General features: G+C 35.0%; 1 protein-coding gene across 1 annotated transcript; it reads right to left on the bottom strand.

Moving 5' to 3' along the window:
* Positions 1-288: 288 nt before the first annotated feature.
* On the bottom strand, positions 289-12,733 carry LOC124532832 (odorant receptor coreceptor). Its single transcript, XM_047107931.1, has 10 exons — positions 12,634-12,733; positions 12,145-12,355; positions 8,206-8,342; positions 7,754-7,914; positions 6,882-7,068; positions 5,975-6,191; positions 5,202-5,301; positions 4,531-4,635; positions 3,776-3,931; positions 289-577 (listed from the first exon to the last, which is right to left on the bottom strand). Exons 1-10 carry the CDS (start codon positions 12,731-12,733, stop codon positions 527-529), a joined length of 1,425 nt encoding a protein of 474 aa, XP_046963887.1. The 3' UTR covers positions 289-526.
* Between the last annotated feature and the right edge of the window lie 1,543 nt (positions 12,734-14,276).

Here is a 14,276-nt window from a genome sequence, read left to right as displayed (position 1 = left end):
ATTATTTTAAATAAAATTAAAAAACTCAGTTAAAACTAGTAGACTTAATCTTTTATTAAAGAAACCGTTATATCCAGTCTCTGTATTGTATTAAGTTAAAGATATTTTTTTTTAAATAAAACACGTTAATTTTATACATAACATTTATTATATAATTTAAATATTATTAAAATATGTTTGAATTAATATATTAACTATGTTAAATATAATAGATTGCAATTTAAATTGGAACGAAGTACTTTTACGCGGTAGTAAAGTATACTAGCAGATCTCCACACTAACATAGAAAGCCTTACTTATCTGTAGGCGATATTTCCTTCTCTTTCTCTCTGTAGTTCTTATGTATACTGTTTCATACAATACTATTAAGCCTTATTCTTTTTTCGATTCGAAATTCGAACAGGATTTTAATAACAATTTTGTCATGGTAAGTTAATTATTATCAAACGTTGTTTATATCTTATATAATAATATACAGTAACTTCGTTCCAACAGGGTGTTCCAAGAAAACTCTTATTTTTTTTTTTTACTTTAGTTGTACTAAAACCATGAAGTATGTTACTACCGCACCAAGTACCTGGAAACGTAAGAACAAAATTACACGTTATTCATACTATACAGCAGTTCATTAAAATGTTACGTAGGCTGACGAGTTTTATACGACGCAATTATATATTAGAACATGTAGGGGGGGGGGGGGGGTAAGGTTGCGGTGTCAATACAACCATAACCCCAAGTTTGTGGGATTGTGGCCTTTGTCCCTCAGCCGCCATCTTGGAAAAAGTGGTGCACGACCTTCGTGGTCGAGTGGTGTGTACACCGGTTTTAATGGGTACGCCACTCCGAGGTTCCGATTTCGATTCCCAGCCGAATCAATGTAGATTATTATTAGTTTTCTATATTGTCTTGGGTCTTGGTGTTTGTGGTACCATAATTACTTCTGATTTTCCATAACACAAGTGTGTTAGCTACTTACATTGGGACCAGAGTAATGTATGTGATGTTTAAAAAAAAAGAGTTAAAAAATGTTTGGCCCTCAAATTATAACATTTCAATGGATCATGACGTTAAAGAAAGACAAGTCATATTATGTCAGTATTTCCTTAAAAATTCGTTTACTAGGTTAAAAACGAAATATTACTATGTCCATGAAGCCACTGTTTATTTAAATGTAAAATGATGTTTTTCCAGCGAAATCAAAAATTAAAGTACATTTCGTAACGACAAATGTGGATTGAAAAGCACAGATTTTCACGAGTCACGGGAAAAATGTTTTTATTTTGTAAAACTTATTGACCTTTAAACTCGTCTTATTAAATCAAGCGCTTACTTAAATATTTTTTATATTCAAACATTCACAAAAATATAGAAGAATTTGGAAGCCAATTATTTTTGTCGCTTCGATACAATCAATCAAGAGAAATTCGTTTCGAACGAGCCGGAAAACGCTTTTCTTATTCCTTAACAGAGTACTTAAAACAATAAATCTTGATGTTTTCTCTAACCACAGTATAAAGGGCTGTTTACATCCGAGGGAGCGAATACGAATTACTTATTTAATTATATGAATAGGCTATTTGACAATGCGAAAAATAGAGTGTCAATTACTGCAAACAGTATATGAGTTTAAAAATGGTTTGTCACGGGACACAAAATGCTCCTGGCTGCAAGGCTTATTATGAAGTCACTTGCTTGTTACTATACTCCAAGGTCCCGGGTTATATTCCCGGCCGAGTCGATGTAGAAAAAGTTCATTAGTAGTCTACTATTGTCTTGAGTCTGCGTGTTTGTGGTACCGTCGTTACTTCCGATTTTCCTATAGCTTCAGCTACATACATTGGAATCTCAGAGTATAGGATCAGCCACATTGGGGTCTCAGAATTGTGTAAGTAATGTTGTCCAATATTTATTACTTATCATCATTATTATTAAAAGATTGTGTCGAAGTCACATCATCAGCTATCTATCATCAACTATTTAGCCATCGTTAATCATAAGGTTACTATTACTATAACTACACACAAAAGTCAGAATAGATGGATGTTTATAAATCTATAACCGCAACGGTTGAATGAATCTCAATGAAATTTGGTACAAAGGTTACGTTATTTTTTATCACGGTAAAATGGACTTAACAACCCCTCCGAAACATCTGCCAATCTACTAAGGAGTATAGTTATATTACAAAACGGTGTTACCTAAATTAAAATAATGTTCTCGCTTACTCTCATCGCGTATAATAGGCTTTATATTCAAAATGAACGAACTTTGTAAAGTTTGTGGAATCTTGAATTATTGGTTCTTAGCCAAAAAGCTAAATAGCTGTTTATTTTTCCGTAATTTATAATTAAGTTACTTGGAAACTCTAGCAATTTTAATTAAAGAGCAGAAGCATCAAATGAACTGGTATTAATTAAATTGTGTGTGAACATAGTTTGTGCCTTGGGGAAGACCACTTGTTTTAATTTACCACTTGTGGGGGTAAATGAAAAATGGACAAATTCATTATGCGCTGTAGGTGTAGTTTTATATAAATTTCGCACGGGTAGCGCCGCTTGTTTTGTTATATAATTAGACCAAAAAAGGCTATAAAGTATTGTGAAACACAATGATGGATGCGAGTTACTCATACAGAGTCAAAGAGAAATTTAAAAAACAGTCTAGTATGTACTCAAATGCTCTTCTTGGTGGTAGGGCTTTGTACAAGCCCGTCTGGGTAGGTACCACCCATTCATCAGTTATTCTACCGCCAAATAACAATACTCAGTATTGTTGTATTCCGGTTTAAAGGGTTAGTGAGCCAGTGTAACTACAGGCACAACATACAAGGCACAAGGGAAATAACATCTTAGTTCCCAAGGTTGGTAGCACATTGACGATGTAAGGAATAGTTTTCAGTCATTGTCTATGGGTGATGTTGACTACTTACCATCAGGTGGCCCATATGCTCGTCCGCCTAACCTATACCATAAAAAAACTAATCAAAAATTTAACAAGCTAACAGTCAATAGAAATCAGCAATCAACGGATCAAACGATCAGTCAAGAGCAATCCATAATCACAAATGGATTTTGAAAGTGAGACAGTGTTTGGAGTGGCTAAAAAAATATGGCAATGAAGATTTTTTTTTATTTTTTAATCATTACAATGTCCGTGCCTTTGGTGTATATTATTTAATTTTTATAAATATAATTTGCAGTATAGCGATGCTTTTGTCAATGTCAAAAGCACCGTGACTCATCGGTCGCAAAAAGTTTTTATTAGATTATTTCTATTGCTTCAAAAAATTCAAACGATTTTTTTTTTTAATTTAAAACTAAGTAGGTTTTGATGGTGATGTAGAAGCGACAATTAATATTTTAATTTATTTAAACTTATTTCTTAAAGAAATTTTCGGGCCCAAGATATATATTCCACGTATAGTCCTTTTATATAGTATAAATATTGGCTGCCTCACCCTAGAACTGCTTCAGGTCATTGCGTTGTGGAAATAACAATAAACAAGGGGAAGGGTGGGGGGCACATCACTCAACACAATAATTTTCTTAACCGCAAAAGCTTTGGGCCCATTGTAGCTTAGAATCTTTAGTGAAAACATAATTTGACGAAATAAATTAATTCAGAAATGTTACCATAACACAAACAATGAAATAATTTATTTCAGTTAAGATACTTGAATTAATTGGAATAATAAATTAGCTTGAAATCAAATGGCATCTTAAATTAAATTGTATGCTAAACGATTTCGAATTTTATCCCAAGTTCAATTACTCACAGAAGCGAAAAGATCCAGAGAAACCGTAAAGAACTTCGCGCCCGAGATGCTCATGGCTTTCTGGCACTGTTGGCAGACTATCTGCACGAATGTCTTCGCCTCCTCCGAACCATCATACCACTGACAGGAGTAAGCGGCCTCCATCACAGATGAACTCTACAGACGTAAGATTAATTAGTACATTCCTTGATAGAACAATTCTTAAACTATAGTATGTATTGGTCTCCAATAGCATAACAAGCGCTCGGTTGCCTTATAAATAGCCTTCAGAAATACTCTTCCCCAATACATTTTTGGGTCTTCGAGATTCTTTAAGGCGCCTTGCCTATGTTTAAACTCCTAACTATCGGCTAAGCGCTTCTAGGATGCCGTGGGTGCGTGACATGGGGGTCTCACGCATCCGTTTTCATACGGCCGAGAGGAGGACCGCAGTCCGGTATAGCCCCGGACTGCCGGTGCCGGAAGGTCTCCGCAAGCCACGAGCGGAGCAACGCACGGGAGAGGCCGCGGACGTGCTGCGAAAGATCCCGTAGCCTCTCCGTTTTCTGTGCTGTATCGGCCATCGCAGGGGGTTTTAGTGAGTACAATCTCACGTAACCCGGCCTCCCCCCTAGGAGTCGGGTATCTATGAAGATTTACCAGAGTCAAAAAAAAAAAAAAAAGCGCTTCTAGGATCATGGTGTCAGGCCTGTACTCTGGGTTTAATATGATAATAGTTAGCATATTAGTTCTAGCAAATAAAAAGTTGTTTATACCTCTTCGATGAGTCTGTTGCCGAAGATACAGAAATGAAAGACCTGTCCGAGAGTGTAGCTCAAATAACCAACAGTACTGAAGGCATATACGTTCAAACCGTCGACCTAGAAATGTTACAACAATTAAGCGAAACAATTATTAACATGTAATATAATAAAAAATCGTTGTACATTACGGCGTGATTACTTACATTATGTAATGGAAGGGAATATAATGGGTCATTATTCAACAAAAGAGGGTTTCTAACGTTAGAAGATTAAAAGGCCCTATTGACGTGTTAAATTAAGTTCCGTGACAATAGGGTATTAATAATGCCTGCCTCACAATTAACATCCCATTTGACGCCCCTAACTTCATTAGCCGGGGAGCAAGGCAAGACAAAACCTATTTACGTACCTACTTCAAATATGTCTGGTTTGATATTATAAACAGTGATGTAACATGTAATAAATGTCGTATTTCCATTTATTTATTTATTATTTATTTAACAGTTTATTAAAATTTGCCAGATACAGTACAGAGATAAATATATAAGTCACAGGAAAGCAAAATTTAAAAGGTATGCTTATACCTATAAGAGATTTCTTCCAGCATACCCAGAAGAGTGAAAATAGACAGAACAGTTCCATCTTAAATTTAATAACTTTTATAAAATATTTAAATTAATTACCTTAGTAGCTTGATAGGCTAATAAAGTTAAAGTAATAGTCGATACCAACATATGGAAAAGAAGAGCGGTTCCGTATGTATCTCCAATTGAAGATACTAATCTGAAAGTTAGATAATTTTCTGCAAATAGGAAGTGATACATATAACCATAGCTATGTATATAGATATCACAAACGATTTAATCAGTTACATAAACATGACATATATCATCGTAAATCGTAAATAAAGTTAGATTACAATATATCACGTGAGTATAGATCACGTAAACTGTCATTTGTAACAGTTATGTAGATATGGTGAGACATTCGAATAAGATTCATCTTCCTTCAAGATATCTTAACTTAAAAGATACTAAAAGAGCCGAGATGGCCCAATGGTTAGAACACGTTCATCTTAACCGATGATTGCGGGTTCAAACCCAGGCAAGCACCACAGAATACGATGTGACTAATTTGTGTTCATAATGCATCTCGTGCTCGGCGGTGAAGGAAAACATTGTGAAGAAACCTATATATGTCTAATTTAATAGGAATTCTCCTACGTGTCTATTCCATCAACCCGCAATGGAACAGCGTGGTGGAATATGTTCCGGACCTTCGCCTCAAAGGGCAAGGAGGCCTTATCCCCGATGTGGGAAATTTAAAGGCCGTTATTGTTGTTTTTGATATTAAATAATATTGAAGTATATAACCTTATACGTATTAGAAGTTTTAGAATTGATTTCCATGCTTATTACTTAGTTATGGAAATATTTGTACAAAAAATTGTACCAACCTCACAATATGTTTATGTCTTTCGACCCAATATTTGATCGCAGAACGCGCTAACATCTCCTGTTTCTGAGACAAACCGTTCGGATTATTAATGTTCTGCTGTCCGAAAGTCTGAAGCCTTCCTCCAGCGCCGCGTAGCGTCATACCGAAATCTTGTTGGGTCGAATATATTCCTCTGATATCCATGTCGATAGGATCCGGGATCTTTTCATTCTTTTCTGGTAATTCCATGACGTTTTATTATTATTTTTAAATAAAACATCAAAACTAAAAATCATATCAACTACAAAATTGATGTAATATAGGAGGGCAGAAAGCAACTCAAGACACCCAATATAAAAAAAATGGAAATGTTAAGACACCCATACAATTGGAACAGCGTGTTGGAATATGTTCCAAACCTTCTCCTCAAAGTGAGAGGAGGCCTTAGCCTAGCAGCGGGAAATTTTCAGGCTGTTGTTGTTGTAGTTGTTACTGATAACACTTACAATTCCACACGCTCATGATTTGTACAATAACTATTTTTAAATTTTTATTTCTATATTATTACGCCCTTGATGTTGCTAATTAATACCATCTATACATATAATAAAATTGGAGTGTCTGTTTGTAATATTTAAATAGACCTTTTCACTCAATACATATGTATGTATACACGGTACATATAACAAAATAACATTTTTTACAATTCTTATCTGTCTGTTTGTTCCGGCTAATCTCTGGAACGGATGGACCAATTTTGACGGGACTTTCACTGGCAGGTAACTGATACAATAAGGAGTAACTTAGCCTACTTTTTTTTTAAAAAATCAAACGCGTACAGGGCGCAGGCACTGCTAGTTGTAAATATATTTTAATAAAACCTATATAATATTTTAGTTATTTCCATTCAACATTAATGGACTTACCTGAAGATGATACTTTAAACAGATCCGCTGTATTTGGCCTGTAAGTATCTAATGAAGCACTGAGTTCCATTAAAGGCTTCATAATAGCTTTGAGGTGTTGCAGCTGTTCGCATGCGAAGATCAACCATGAACAGAACATCACGTCCATTAGATTAGCTATCGCCATTGAGAAAAGAAGCCAGTACACCTAAAAATATATTAACTCTGTAGTTAAAGTTGAACAAAATGGTGACACAATCATTGTTTTTAGCCTTTTTAATGCCTAAGTTTGTATAATAATTATCTTATTTCTTTTATTCTACGGTTACACATGATAAAAATTATTTTTTTGTGGAATATGTTGTCGGACGAGCATATGGGCCACCTGATGGTAAGTGGTCACCATCACCCATAGACAATGACGCTATAAGAAATATTAACTATTCCTTACATCGTCAATGCGCCACCAACCTTGGAAACTAATATGCTATGTCCCTTGTGCCTGTAGTTACACTGACTCGCTCACCCTTCAAACCGGAACACAACAATACTGCTTTCTGTTGTTTGGCGGTATAATATCTGATGACTGGTTGATACCTACCCAAGCGGGCTTGCACAAAGCCCTACCACCAAGTAATCGTTTCAACGTATGGTTTATTTTTTCCACCATGCATAACATATTTTACTTTTTAATATTACTTCTTTTTTTAGTGATAATATTTCTGTATATTAACAATAAAATATATTAACATTTGTTACGTTCGTTATGTTTTATATTATATGTTAAGTTCCATCTTAACAAAAACATGTATCTGTATATTATTTCTGTCATTACTTAATACTGTTTGTTAAATTTTGATTACAATCAAATTATGAATACAAGTTTTTCTTACTTGAAACACAAACGCGACGATATACATGGTACCACTCATGGCGTCGAATGGATACCAAGCTTTCAGTGGTAGCCTGGGCACTGGCTCTGTTAGAGTTTCATTTGTTTCCTTATCCATTAGCAAACGGACTGAATCTCCGAAGAATGTTATAGTAACCCAACCTGAAAAATCGACCTAAAGATCTTTCTTCTAACACAGACATATTTAATGATGCAAAACCTACCAATATTGGTACTATACAAATGGCATTGCCAAGCCAAAATACAGTTCTAGTCTTAATCGTCAGATTCAATCATAAAACATATCAAGAAATCCTCGACAGGAACTTACACGTAACAATGATTCATCGTGCCGCCGACACATCTCTAGCATCTCGAAAGGTGTATGATGAATTTGATTCACACCCTGATGAATTTAGTTTTCTAAAATCTTACATATGTAAAGATACTCACAAATCACTGAAAATATAGTCATGCCGCAAATAAAGTACAAAAGCCTCCTCATCTTTGTGAGAGCGAGTTGATGGTATCTCGCATCGGATTCGACGAATAGCGGATGACTGTTCGACTGATTCCACACCGCCAAAGTTCTAGACGAATCATCAAAACACATTATAAATATGAATAAATATATATGAGACAACATCACATACATTACTCTGATCCCAATGTAAGTAGCTAAAGCACTTGTGTTATGAAAAATTAAGAGTAACGACGGTGCCACAAACACCCAGACCCAAGACAACATAGAAAACTAATGATAATCTACATCGACTCAGCCGGGAATCGAACCCTCGGAGTGGCGTACCCATGAAAACTGGTGTACACACCACTCGACCACGTAGGACGTCATTAAGTCAAAAGAGGAACAAAAATCAAGCGTGTTTTATCAGATCTTTAATACTTTAAGTAGACTTTAAAGTCAACAACATTGATTATGAGATATGCAGAGTTTAATTTAGTTAATTAAAATTTGGTAAATGAAAAGTTTGAGAATCATTATAGAGTTCAAGCTAGCGTAAACGAAAACACCAGCGCATCTGGTTTTGTACCCTTATTGGAGCGTAGGACCTGAAATATTGATTCTAGAAAAACGTAACGATCAAAATTTTATATCCTTGTTTCGAATAACATAGTTTATTTTGCACGTAGGCCCTAACGTCAACATAAAATAAAAATAACAAAAACAATTACAGTGGTTTTTCCCCGTTAAATTCGAAAAACATTGGTTGGTTAAAAAATTGAGCAAATTACTAAATTTAGAGAATCAAATAATTATTTCATTTAATTATTATGATTAAAACGAAAATAAAGTAAATGTCAACTGATTACCTAAAAATTGTTTACTCCCTTTAAATCAAAATGGCGGCTAAAGGGGTCGAGCTTGGTCGCCATTTTGTATTTAGACTCCCACTGACCCCCTTAAAGAGTGATACAATAATTGTCGGGATGGTAATTAATGTAAAGTGGAGGCCCTTTGAAGTCTAACCCGACTGGGCTATTATTATAACTTTTCTAACGTATTACAAATTTTCTTGCTATGTATGTTTTAGACTACTAATTCTCAAAACTTAATTAACGATTTGTAAACTGAGTTATAATTATAAGTACCGTCTTCTGACAGCGTAGACATTTTAATAACAATCCCATTTCAGTTATTTTTTATGGTCATAACGTTGAATAAAACCTTTTGAATTTGCTTTTAAATTTGGATAATCTTTGGTATAATGCACTGATTGATATTTACTTAATAAACAATCTTAATTTAAATTCCATTCGTGAACAACACGTCACAATAATTATTTTCTACCGTCGGAATTCGAATTTTAAATTTAAATCTCGAAATCTTTTCGCATTTTCAAGTTGTGGATATATATAACAAAGAGGGTTTTAATTAAGCGCATATCAGTATCACGGCCGATATCCGAGTGCTAAGATAAAAGAAAATTAAAAGCGTTCCTGAGGAAAATTATTTTCCATTTACAACGCTTTACGTTCGTCGGAAAACGAAAATTGGGTGAAAATGAACTCCTCTGAACTCACTTACTTGGATGACGTTGAACAATTCGCGATATTTTAGTATCGTTTTATTTCACAATTAAATTGGAATTAGTTTGTTAAATACGTATTGTGTTTTATTTTTAAGTTGGCTGTTAAGTAACCCGCTTATGGACATTTATACTGAGATAATTGTAAAGAATACCTTACATAAACAGTGCGCCAACAAACTTGGAAAGTATGATATTATATCTCTTGTACATGTAGTTACACTGGCTCACTTACCCTTCAAACCGGAACACAACAATACAAAGTACTGTTGTTTGGCGGTATAATATCTGATGAGTGGCTGGTACCTACCGAGACGAGCTTGCACAAAACCCTTCCACCAAGAAACCAGGTTGGCTGTTATGTGATGACTGCTCATAGACCGTAAGATGTTGTGCTATATTGGCTCTCTCATCCTTCAATCCAGAATACAGCAAAAGTGAATATTGCTATTTGGAGCATACATTATGAGGGACTGGTGTCTGCTCGGGTGGGTTTATGCCAGTGTATTTGTCATTAAGGCAAACTTATATTTATGTACTAATAGTTGTCAGCGGCTTCACTCGCGTTTCAGGGGTTTTCCTTGAAGTTCAAGTTTGCTTCACACATATCCGATTGTAAAACAAACGTTTCGTACACGAAGTTTAGGTGAATTTCAGAAACAATTATACTAAATGGAGTACTATCAGGCTTACTATACTTAAATGTATATAAGTGGGCTTATATGTGCTATGAATTTTTTAAACGTTGACAAGGATTTTGAGATAAAAGAAGCAACAGAAACTATGGACATACACTCCAGTATCATGTCAACAACCATACAAATAACGTCTCGCCATTCCTCCTCAACGTTCCTAACCTAATTTAGGTTAGGAAATGGGTAGATAGATTTTTTTTTTATGTTATAGGTAGGCGGACGAGCATATGGGCCACGTAATGGGAAGTGGTCACCATCACCCATAGGAAATGACGCTGTAAGAAATATTAACTTTTACTTAAATCGTCAATGAGCCACCAATCTTGGGAACTAAGATGTTAAGTCCCTTGTGCCTGTAGTTACACTGGCTCACTCACCCTTCAAACCGGAACACAACAATACTGGGTACTATTATTTGGCGGTAGAAAAACTGATGAGTGGGTGGTACGTACCCAGACGGGCTTGCACAAAGCCCTACCACTTTTTACCTGATTTAACTAAAGATGGAAGTGCTCCCAGAATCGATCTGATTCCGTATAGAGATGAGAACAAACGATAACCGTACAAGTTCAGCAGGTGGAACGAGTCAGAGCTCTGGCCCAGCGAACCCCAATTATCGGTAGTTGGAAAATTAGGAGCAGCAGGTCTAGTGATAGAGGTGGCGATCCTGGCCCAAAATGAAACGATAGATTTCGAGGAGTAGCGTTAAAAAGTTGTAGAGCAATTTTATTAAACTAGTGCGGTATTACATACGTACGGTATATAGCTGGTTGTCAAATATAATACATTGGATAGAGAAGAGTTTGATGCATATTTATAGCCATTTAAAAAGTTTTACACTGTTTTTTACGATAAACTAGCTTTGCGCTTGGGGTTAAAACTTGTTTCATGATATAGAGCCGAGATGGCCCAGTGGTTAGAACACGTGCTTCTCAACCAATTAATTCGGGTTCAAACCCAGGCAAGCACCACTATATATATGAGCTTAATTTGTGTTTATAATTCATCTCGTGCTCGTCGGTGAAGGAAAACATCATGAACAATCATGTGTCTAATTTCATCGAAATTCTGCCACATGTGCATTCCACCAACCCGCATTGGAACAGCGTCGTGGAATATGTTCCAAGCCTTCTCCTTAATAGAAGTGGAGGCCATTAGCCCAGCAGTAGGAAATTTACAGGCTGTTACTTTCATGATATTATATATTTCATCAAATTTGGTCCAGTGGTTTGGACATGAAAAGCAACCGATGAAGTTACTTTTACATTCAGAATATTAGAATAGATTATATAATTTACAAACAAATTTGCTTATTTACGCCACGGCCACGAATATATAGATTTGAATATACTTACTTCCAATTATAATTCTGTAAGAGTATGCACATTATAGATTTATATAAAACAATGACTCCAATATATCACTAATACTCTAATATAAACATTATGAAATTAATAATGAATGTCATAATAAATTTAGTTTATCAATTTAAATCTGAACAAAATTAGTAATTATATAATAGCAGTATGTTAAATAATTAATAGTAGTCGATAATAAATTCAATATCAATTCAATTTATTTTCAAATCAAAATATCTACTATGCCATCTGTAATCAAAAACAAAATAAAATGTTCAAATATATAAATACCTATAAAAGTTCTTGGAAGTGATAGCAAAGAATGCTAGCTTGATGATGGAATGGGCGAAGAAGAGAACGGTAATCGTGTTAGCGGTGAGCTCGTTTACTTCATCAGAATACTTCGCCATGTTGACAGCCATACAGACGTAGTGGACGACGATTAAGAAGGCATGGACGCTGGAGTAAATCTTCCGAAGAAGACTTGTCATGCCAGAGTTATCTGTAAATACGCACTTATAGCGATGTTTGCAAAAACAATTAATCATTATATTTGTACTAAAACTTATGTAACAAATCCAACAACTAACAGACTTGAGATGAATCACCAAGAAACTTGGTAGTTACTGTTTTATAACAAATAAAATTAAATGTGCACAACTTTAATATTCAGTTACAGTTGAATTACAGTACAGTTATTTCAAGTACAGGTGCAATATATATAATTGTTAATGGATTAAATTTGTGTATGGATGGTAATGTATCATATCTTTTCCTCACCTGAATGATAATTGAACAGGAAATGTCCAGCCAGTTGCATCAATTTGATATTCGGCATCAAATCGGACACAAGGCCCTGCGTTTTCATTTTTGTCATCATCTACAAATTTATTAACATCCTTAATAATAACTGACATTTCATTTTAATATTTATCGTTCTATGGTATAAATCAGACATTTCTAACCTTTGCTGATATATGTTGCAATAATTAATAAACTATTTTTAATAACTCGCCGAATGCTATTTCTTTAGCGAAATTGACTTCTAGAGTGTTTAAATTTATTGTTATTTATTGAAAACGTGTGTCATGATCACCACCTATTGGTGAAGTGATCGATTTATTACTGACGTATAAATTTTCAAAGTCATGTGGACCAATGGGAGTTCATGTTCCATGAGAGCTAACATGTGGCGTACCGTGCGACCAGCCAGCTTTAGCTTCTCCTTAAATATGAATGATTCCTCGGCCACGTTAGAACACCTGCATTTATTTATAATTAGTGTCTCCAATATAAATTCATTACACGATCGATTGTGTTCACAGAACGGGTCGACGTTAGCTTTGAATGTTTACTTTGCTGTTTGTATTTTGTTTTCAATGTTCTTTTTATTTGTTTTCGTTGGTCACTTTGAGTTACAATTTGAAAATCACACATCGTAAAGTTCGAACGCATTTACTGGGCACTAGGAAAAACAAATGAATGTTAAGGCGAATATTCATACAGAATTCATAAGTTGGGTACATATGAAGAACGTGAAATGTCCAAAAGCAATTTCCAGAAATGTTTCACTACGACTGATATGGTGAATTGAATCACGCGTCATATCTCTTTGTCTCGTACAAATAAAAAGATAATAACCATATTTCATCCTCATATTGTCTCCTTGTCTCCCGGGGTCGATGAAAGGATCCTATTTTATTGTACGTGACAAAGTACTGCGTTAGCTCCGTATATATTCCACTTGAACTCTAAAACATTTATTATTTGAACACAAAAGCGCGTTAATACATATTGTCTAATTTTGAGCATATCATTATTTGTTCTTCCACTTTATTTTGTGACTGATTTAATTCGACCTTTAGGGACTTTCGTAATAAAATGCGAAATTCATACTAGAGGTAGAGGTATTCATAGTAGAGTTTCTGCCACAATGAGTGCCTGACTGAATTTAGTGGTTAACATTTGAGGCAGCAGACCCCGAGCCCCGAGAGAATTCGGGTCAAACCCATAAAAATCAGAATTTACGAAAAGCCCTTGCCTACGCCTAAAATTTTCTCGTTTTCGATATGTATAGCACACCCCTGTGTATTCTCTCTTGAGAATAAACGCCGAGACCAAAATCGATCTGGATAACATCATATATAGTTTTGATGATTCTGCACGTAACCAGTATCGCGGACTTGTCACTTCTTCTACGAGTAAATATCATGATACAAATTTAAATTTAGCCGATGAAAATTCGGTTTTATTACAAACTTTGGTTAAGTGCCTATCAAGTATTCTAGAGCTGAGATGGCCCAGTAGTTAGAACGCGTGCATCTTAACCGATGATTGCAGGTTCAAAACCAGGCAAGCAACACTATATATATATATGTGCTTAATTTGTGTTTATAATTCAACTCGTGCTGGGTAGTGAAGAA

This window comes from Vanessa cardui, chromosome 10 (assembly GCF_905220365.1).
Source record: "Vanessa cardui chromosome 10, ilVanCard2.1, whole genome shotgun sequence".
NCBI lineage: Eukaryota > Metazoa > Arthropoda > Insecta > Lepidoptera > Nymphalidae > Vanessa > Vanessa cardui.
Note: the sequence above shows the minus strand (reverse complement) of the source record. Positions and strands in the feature narration are given on the sequence as shown.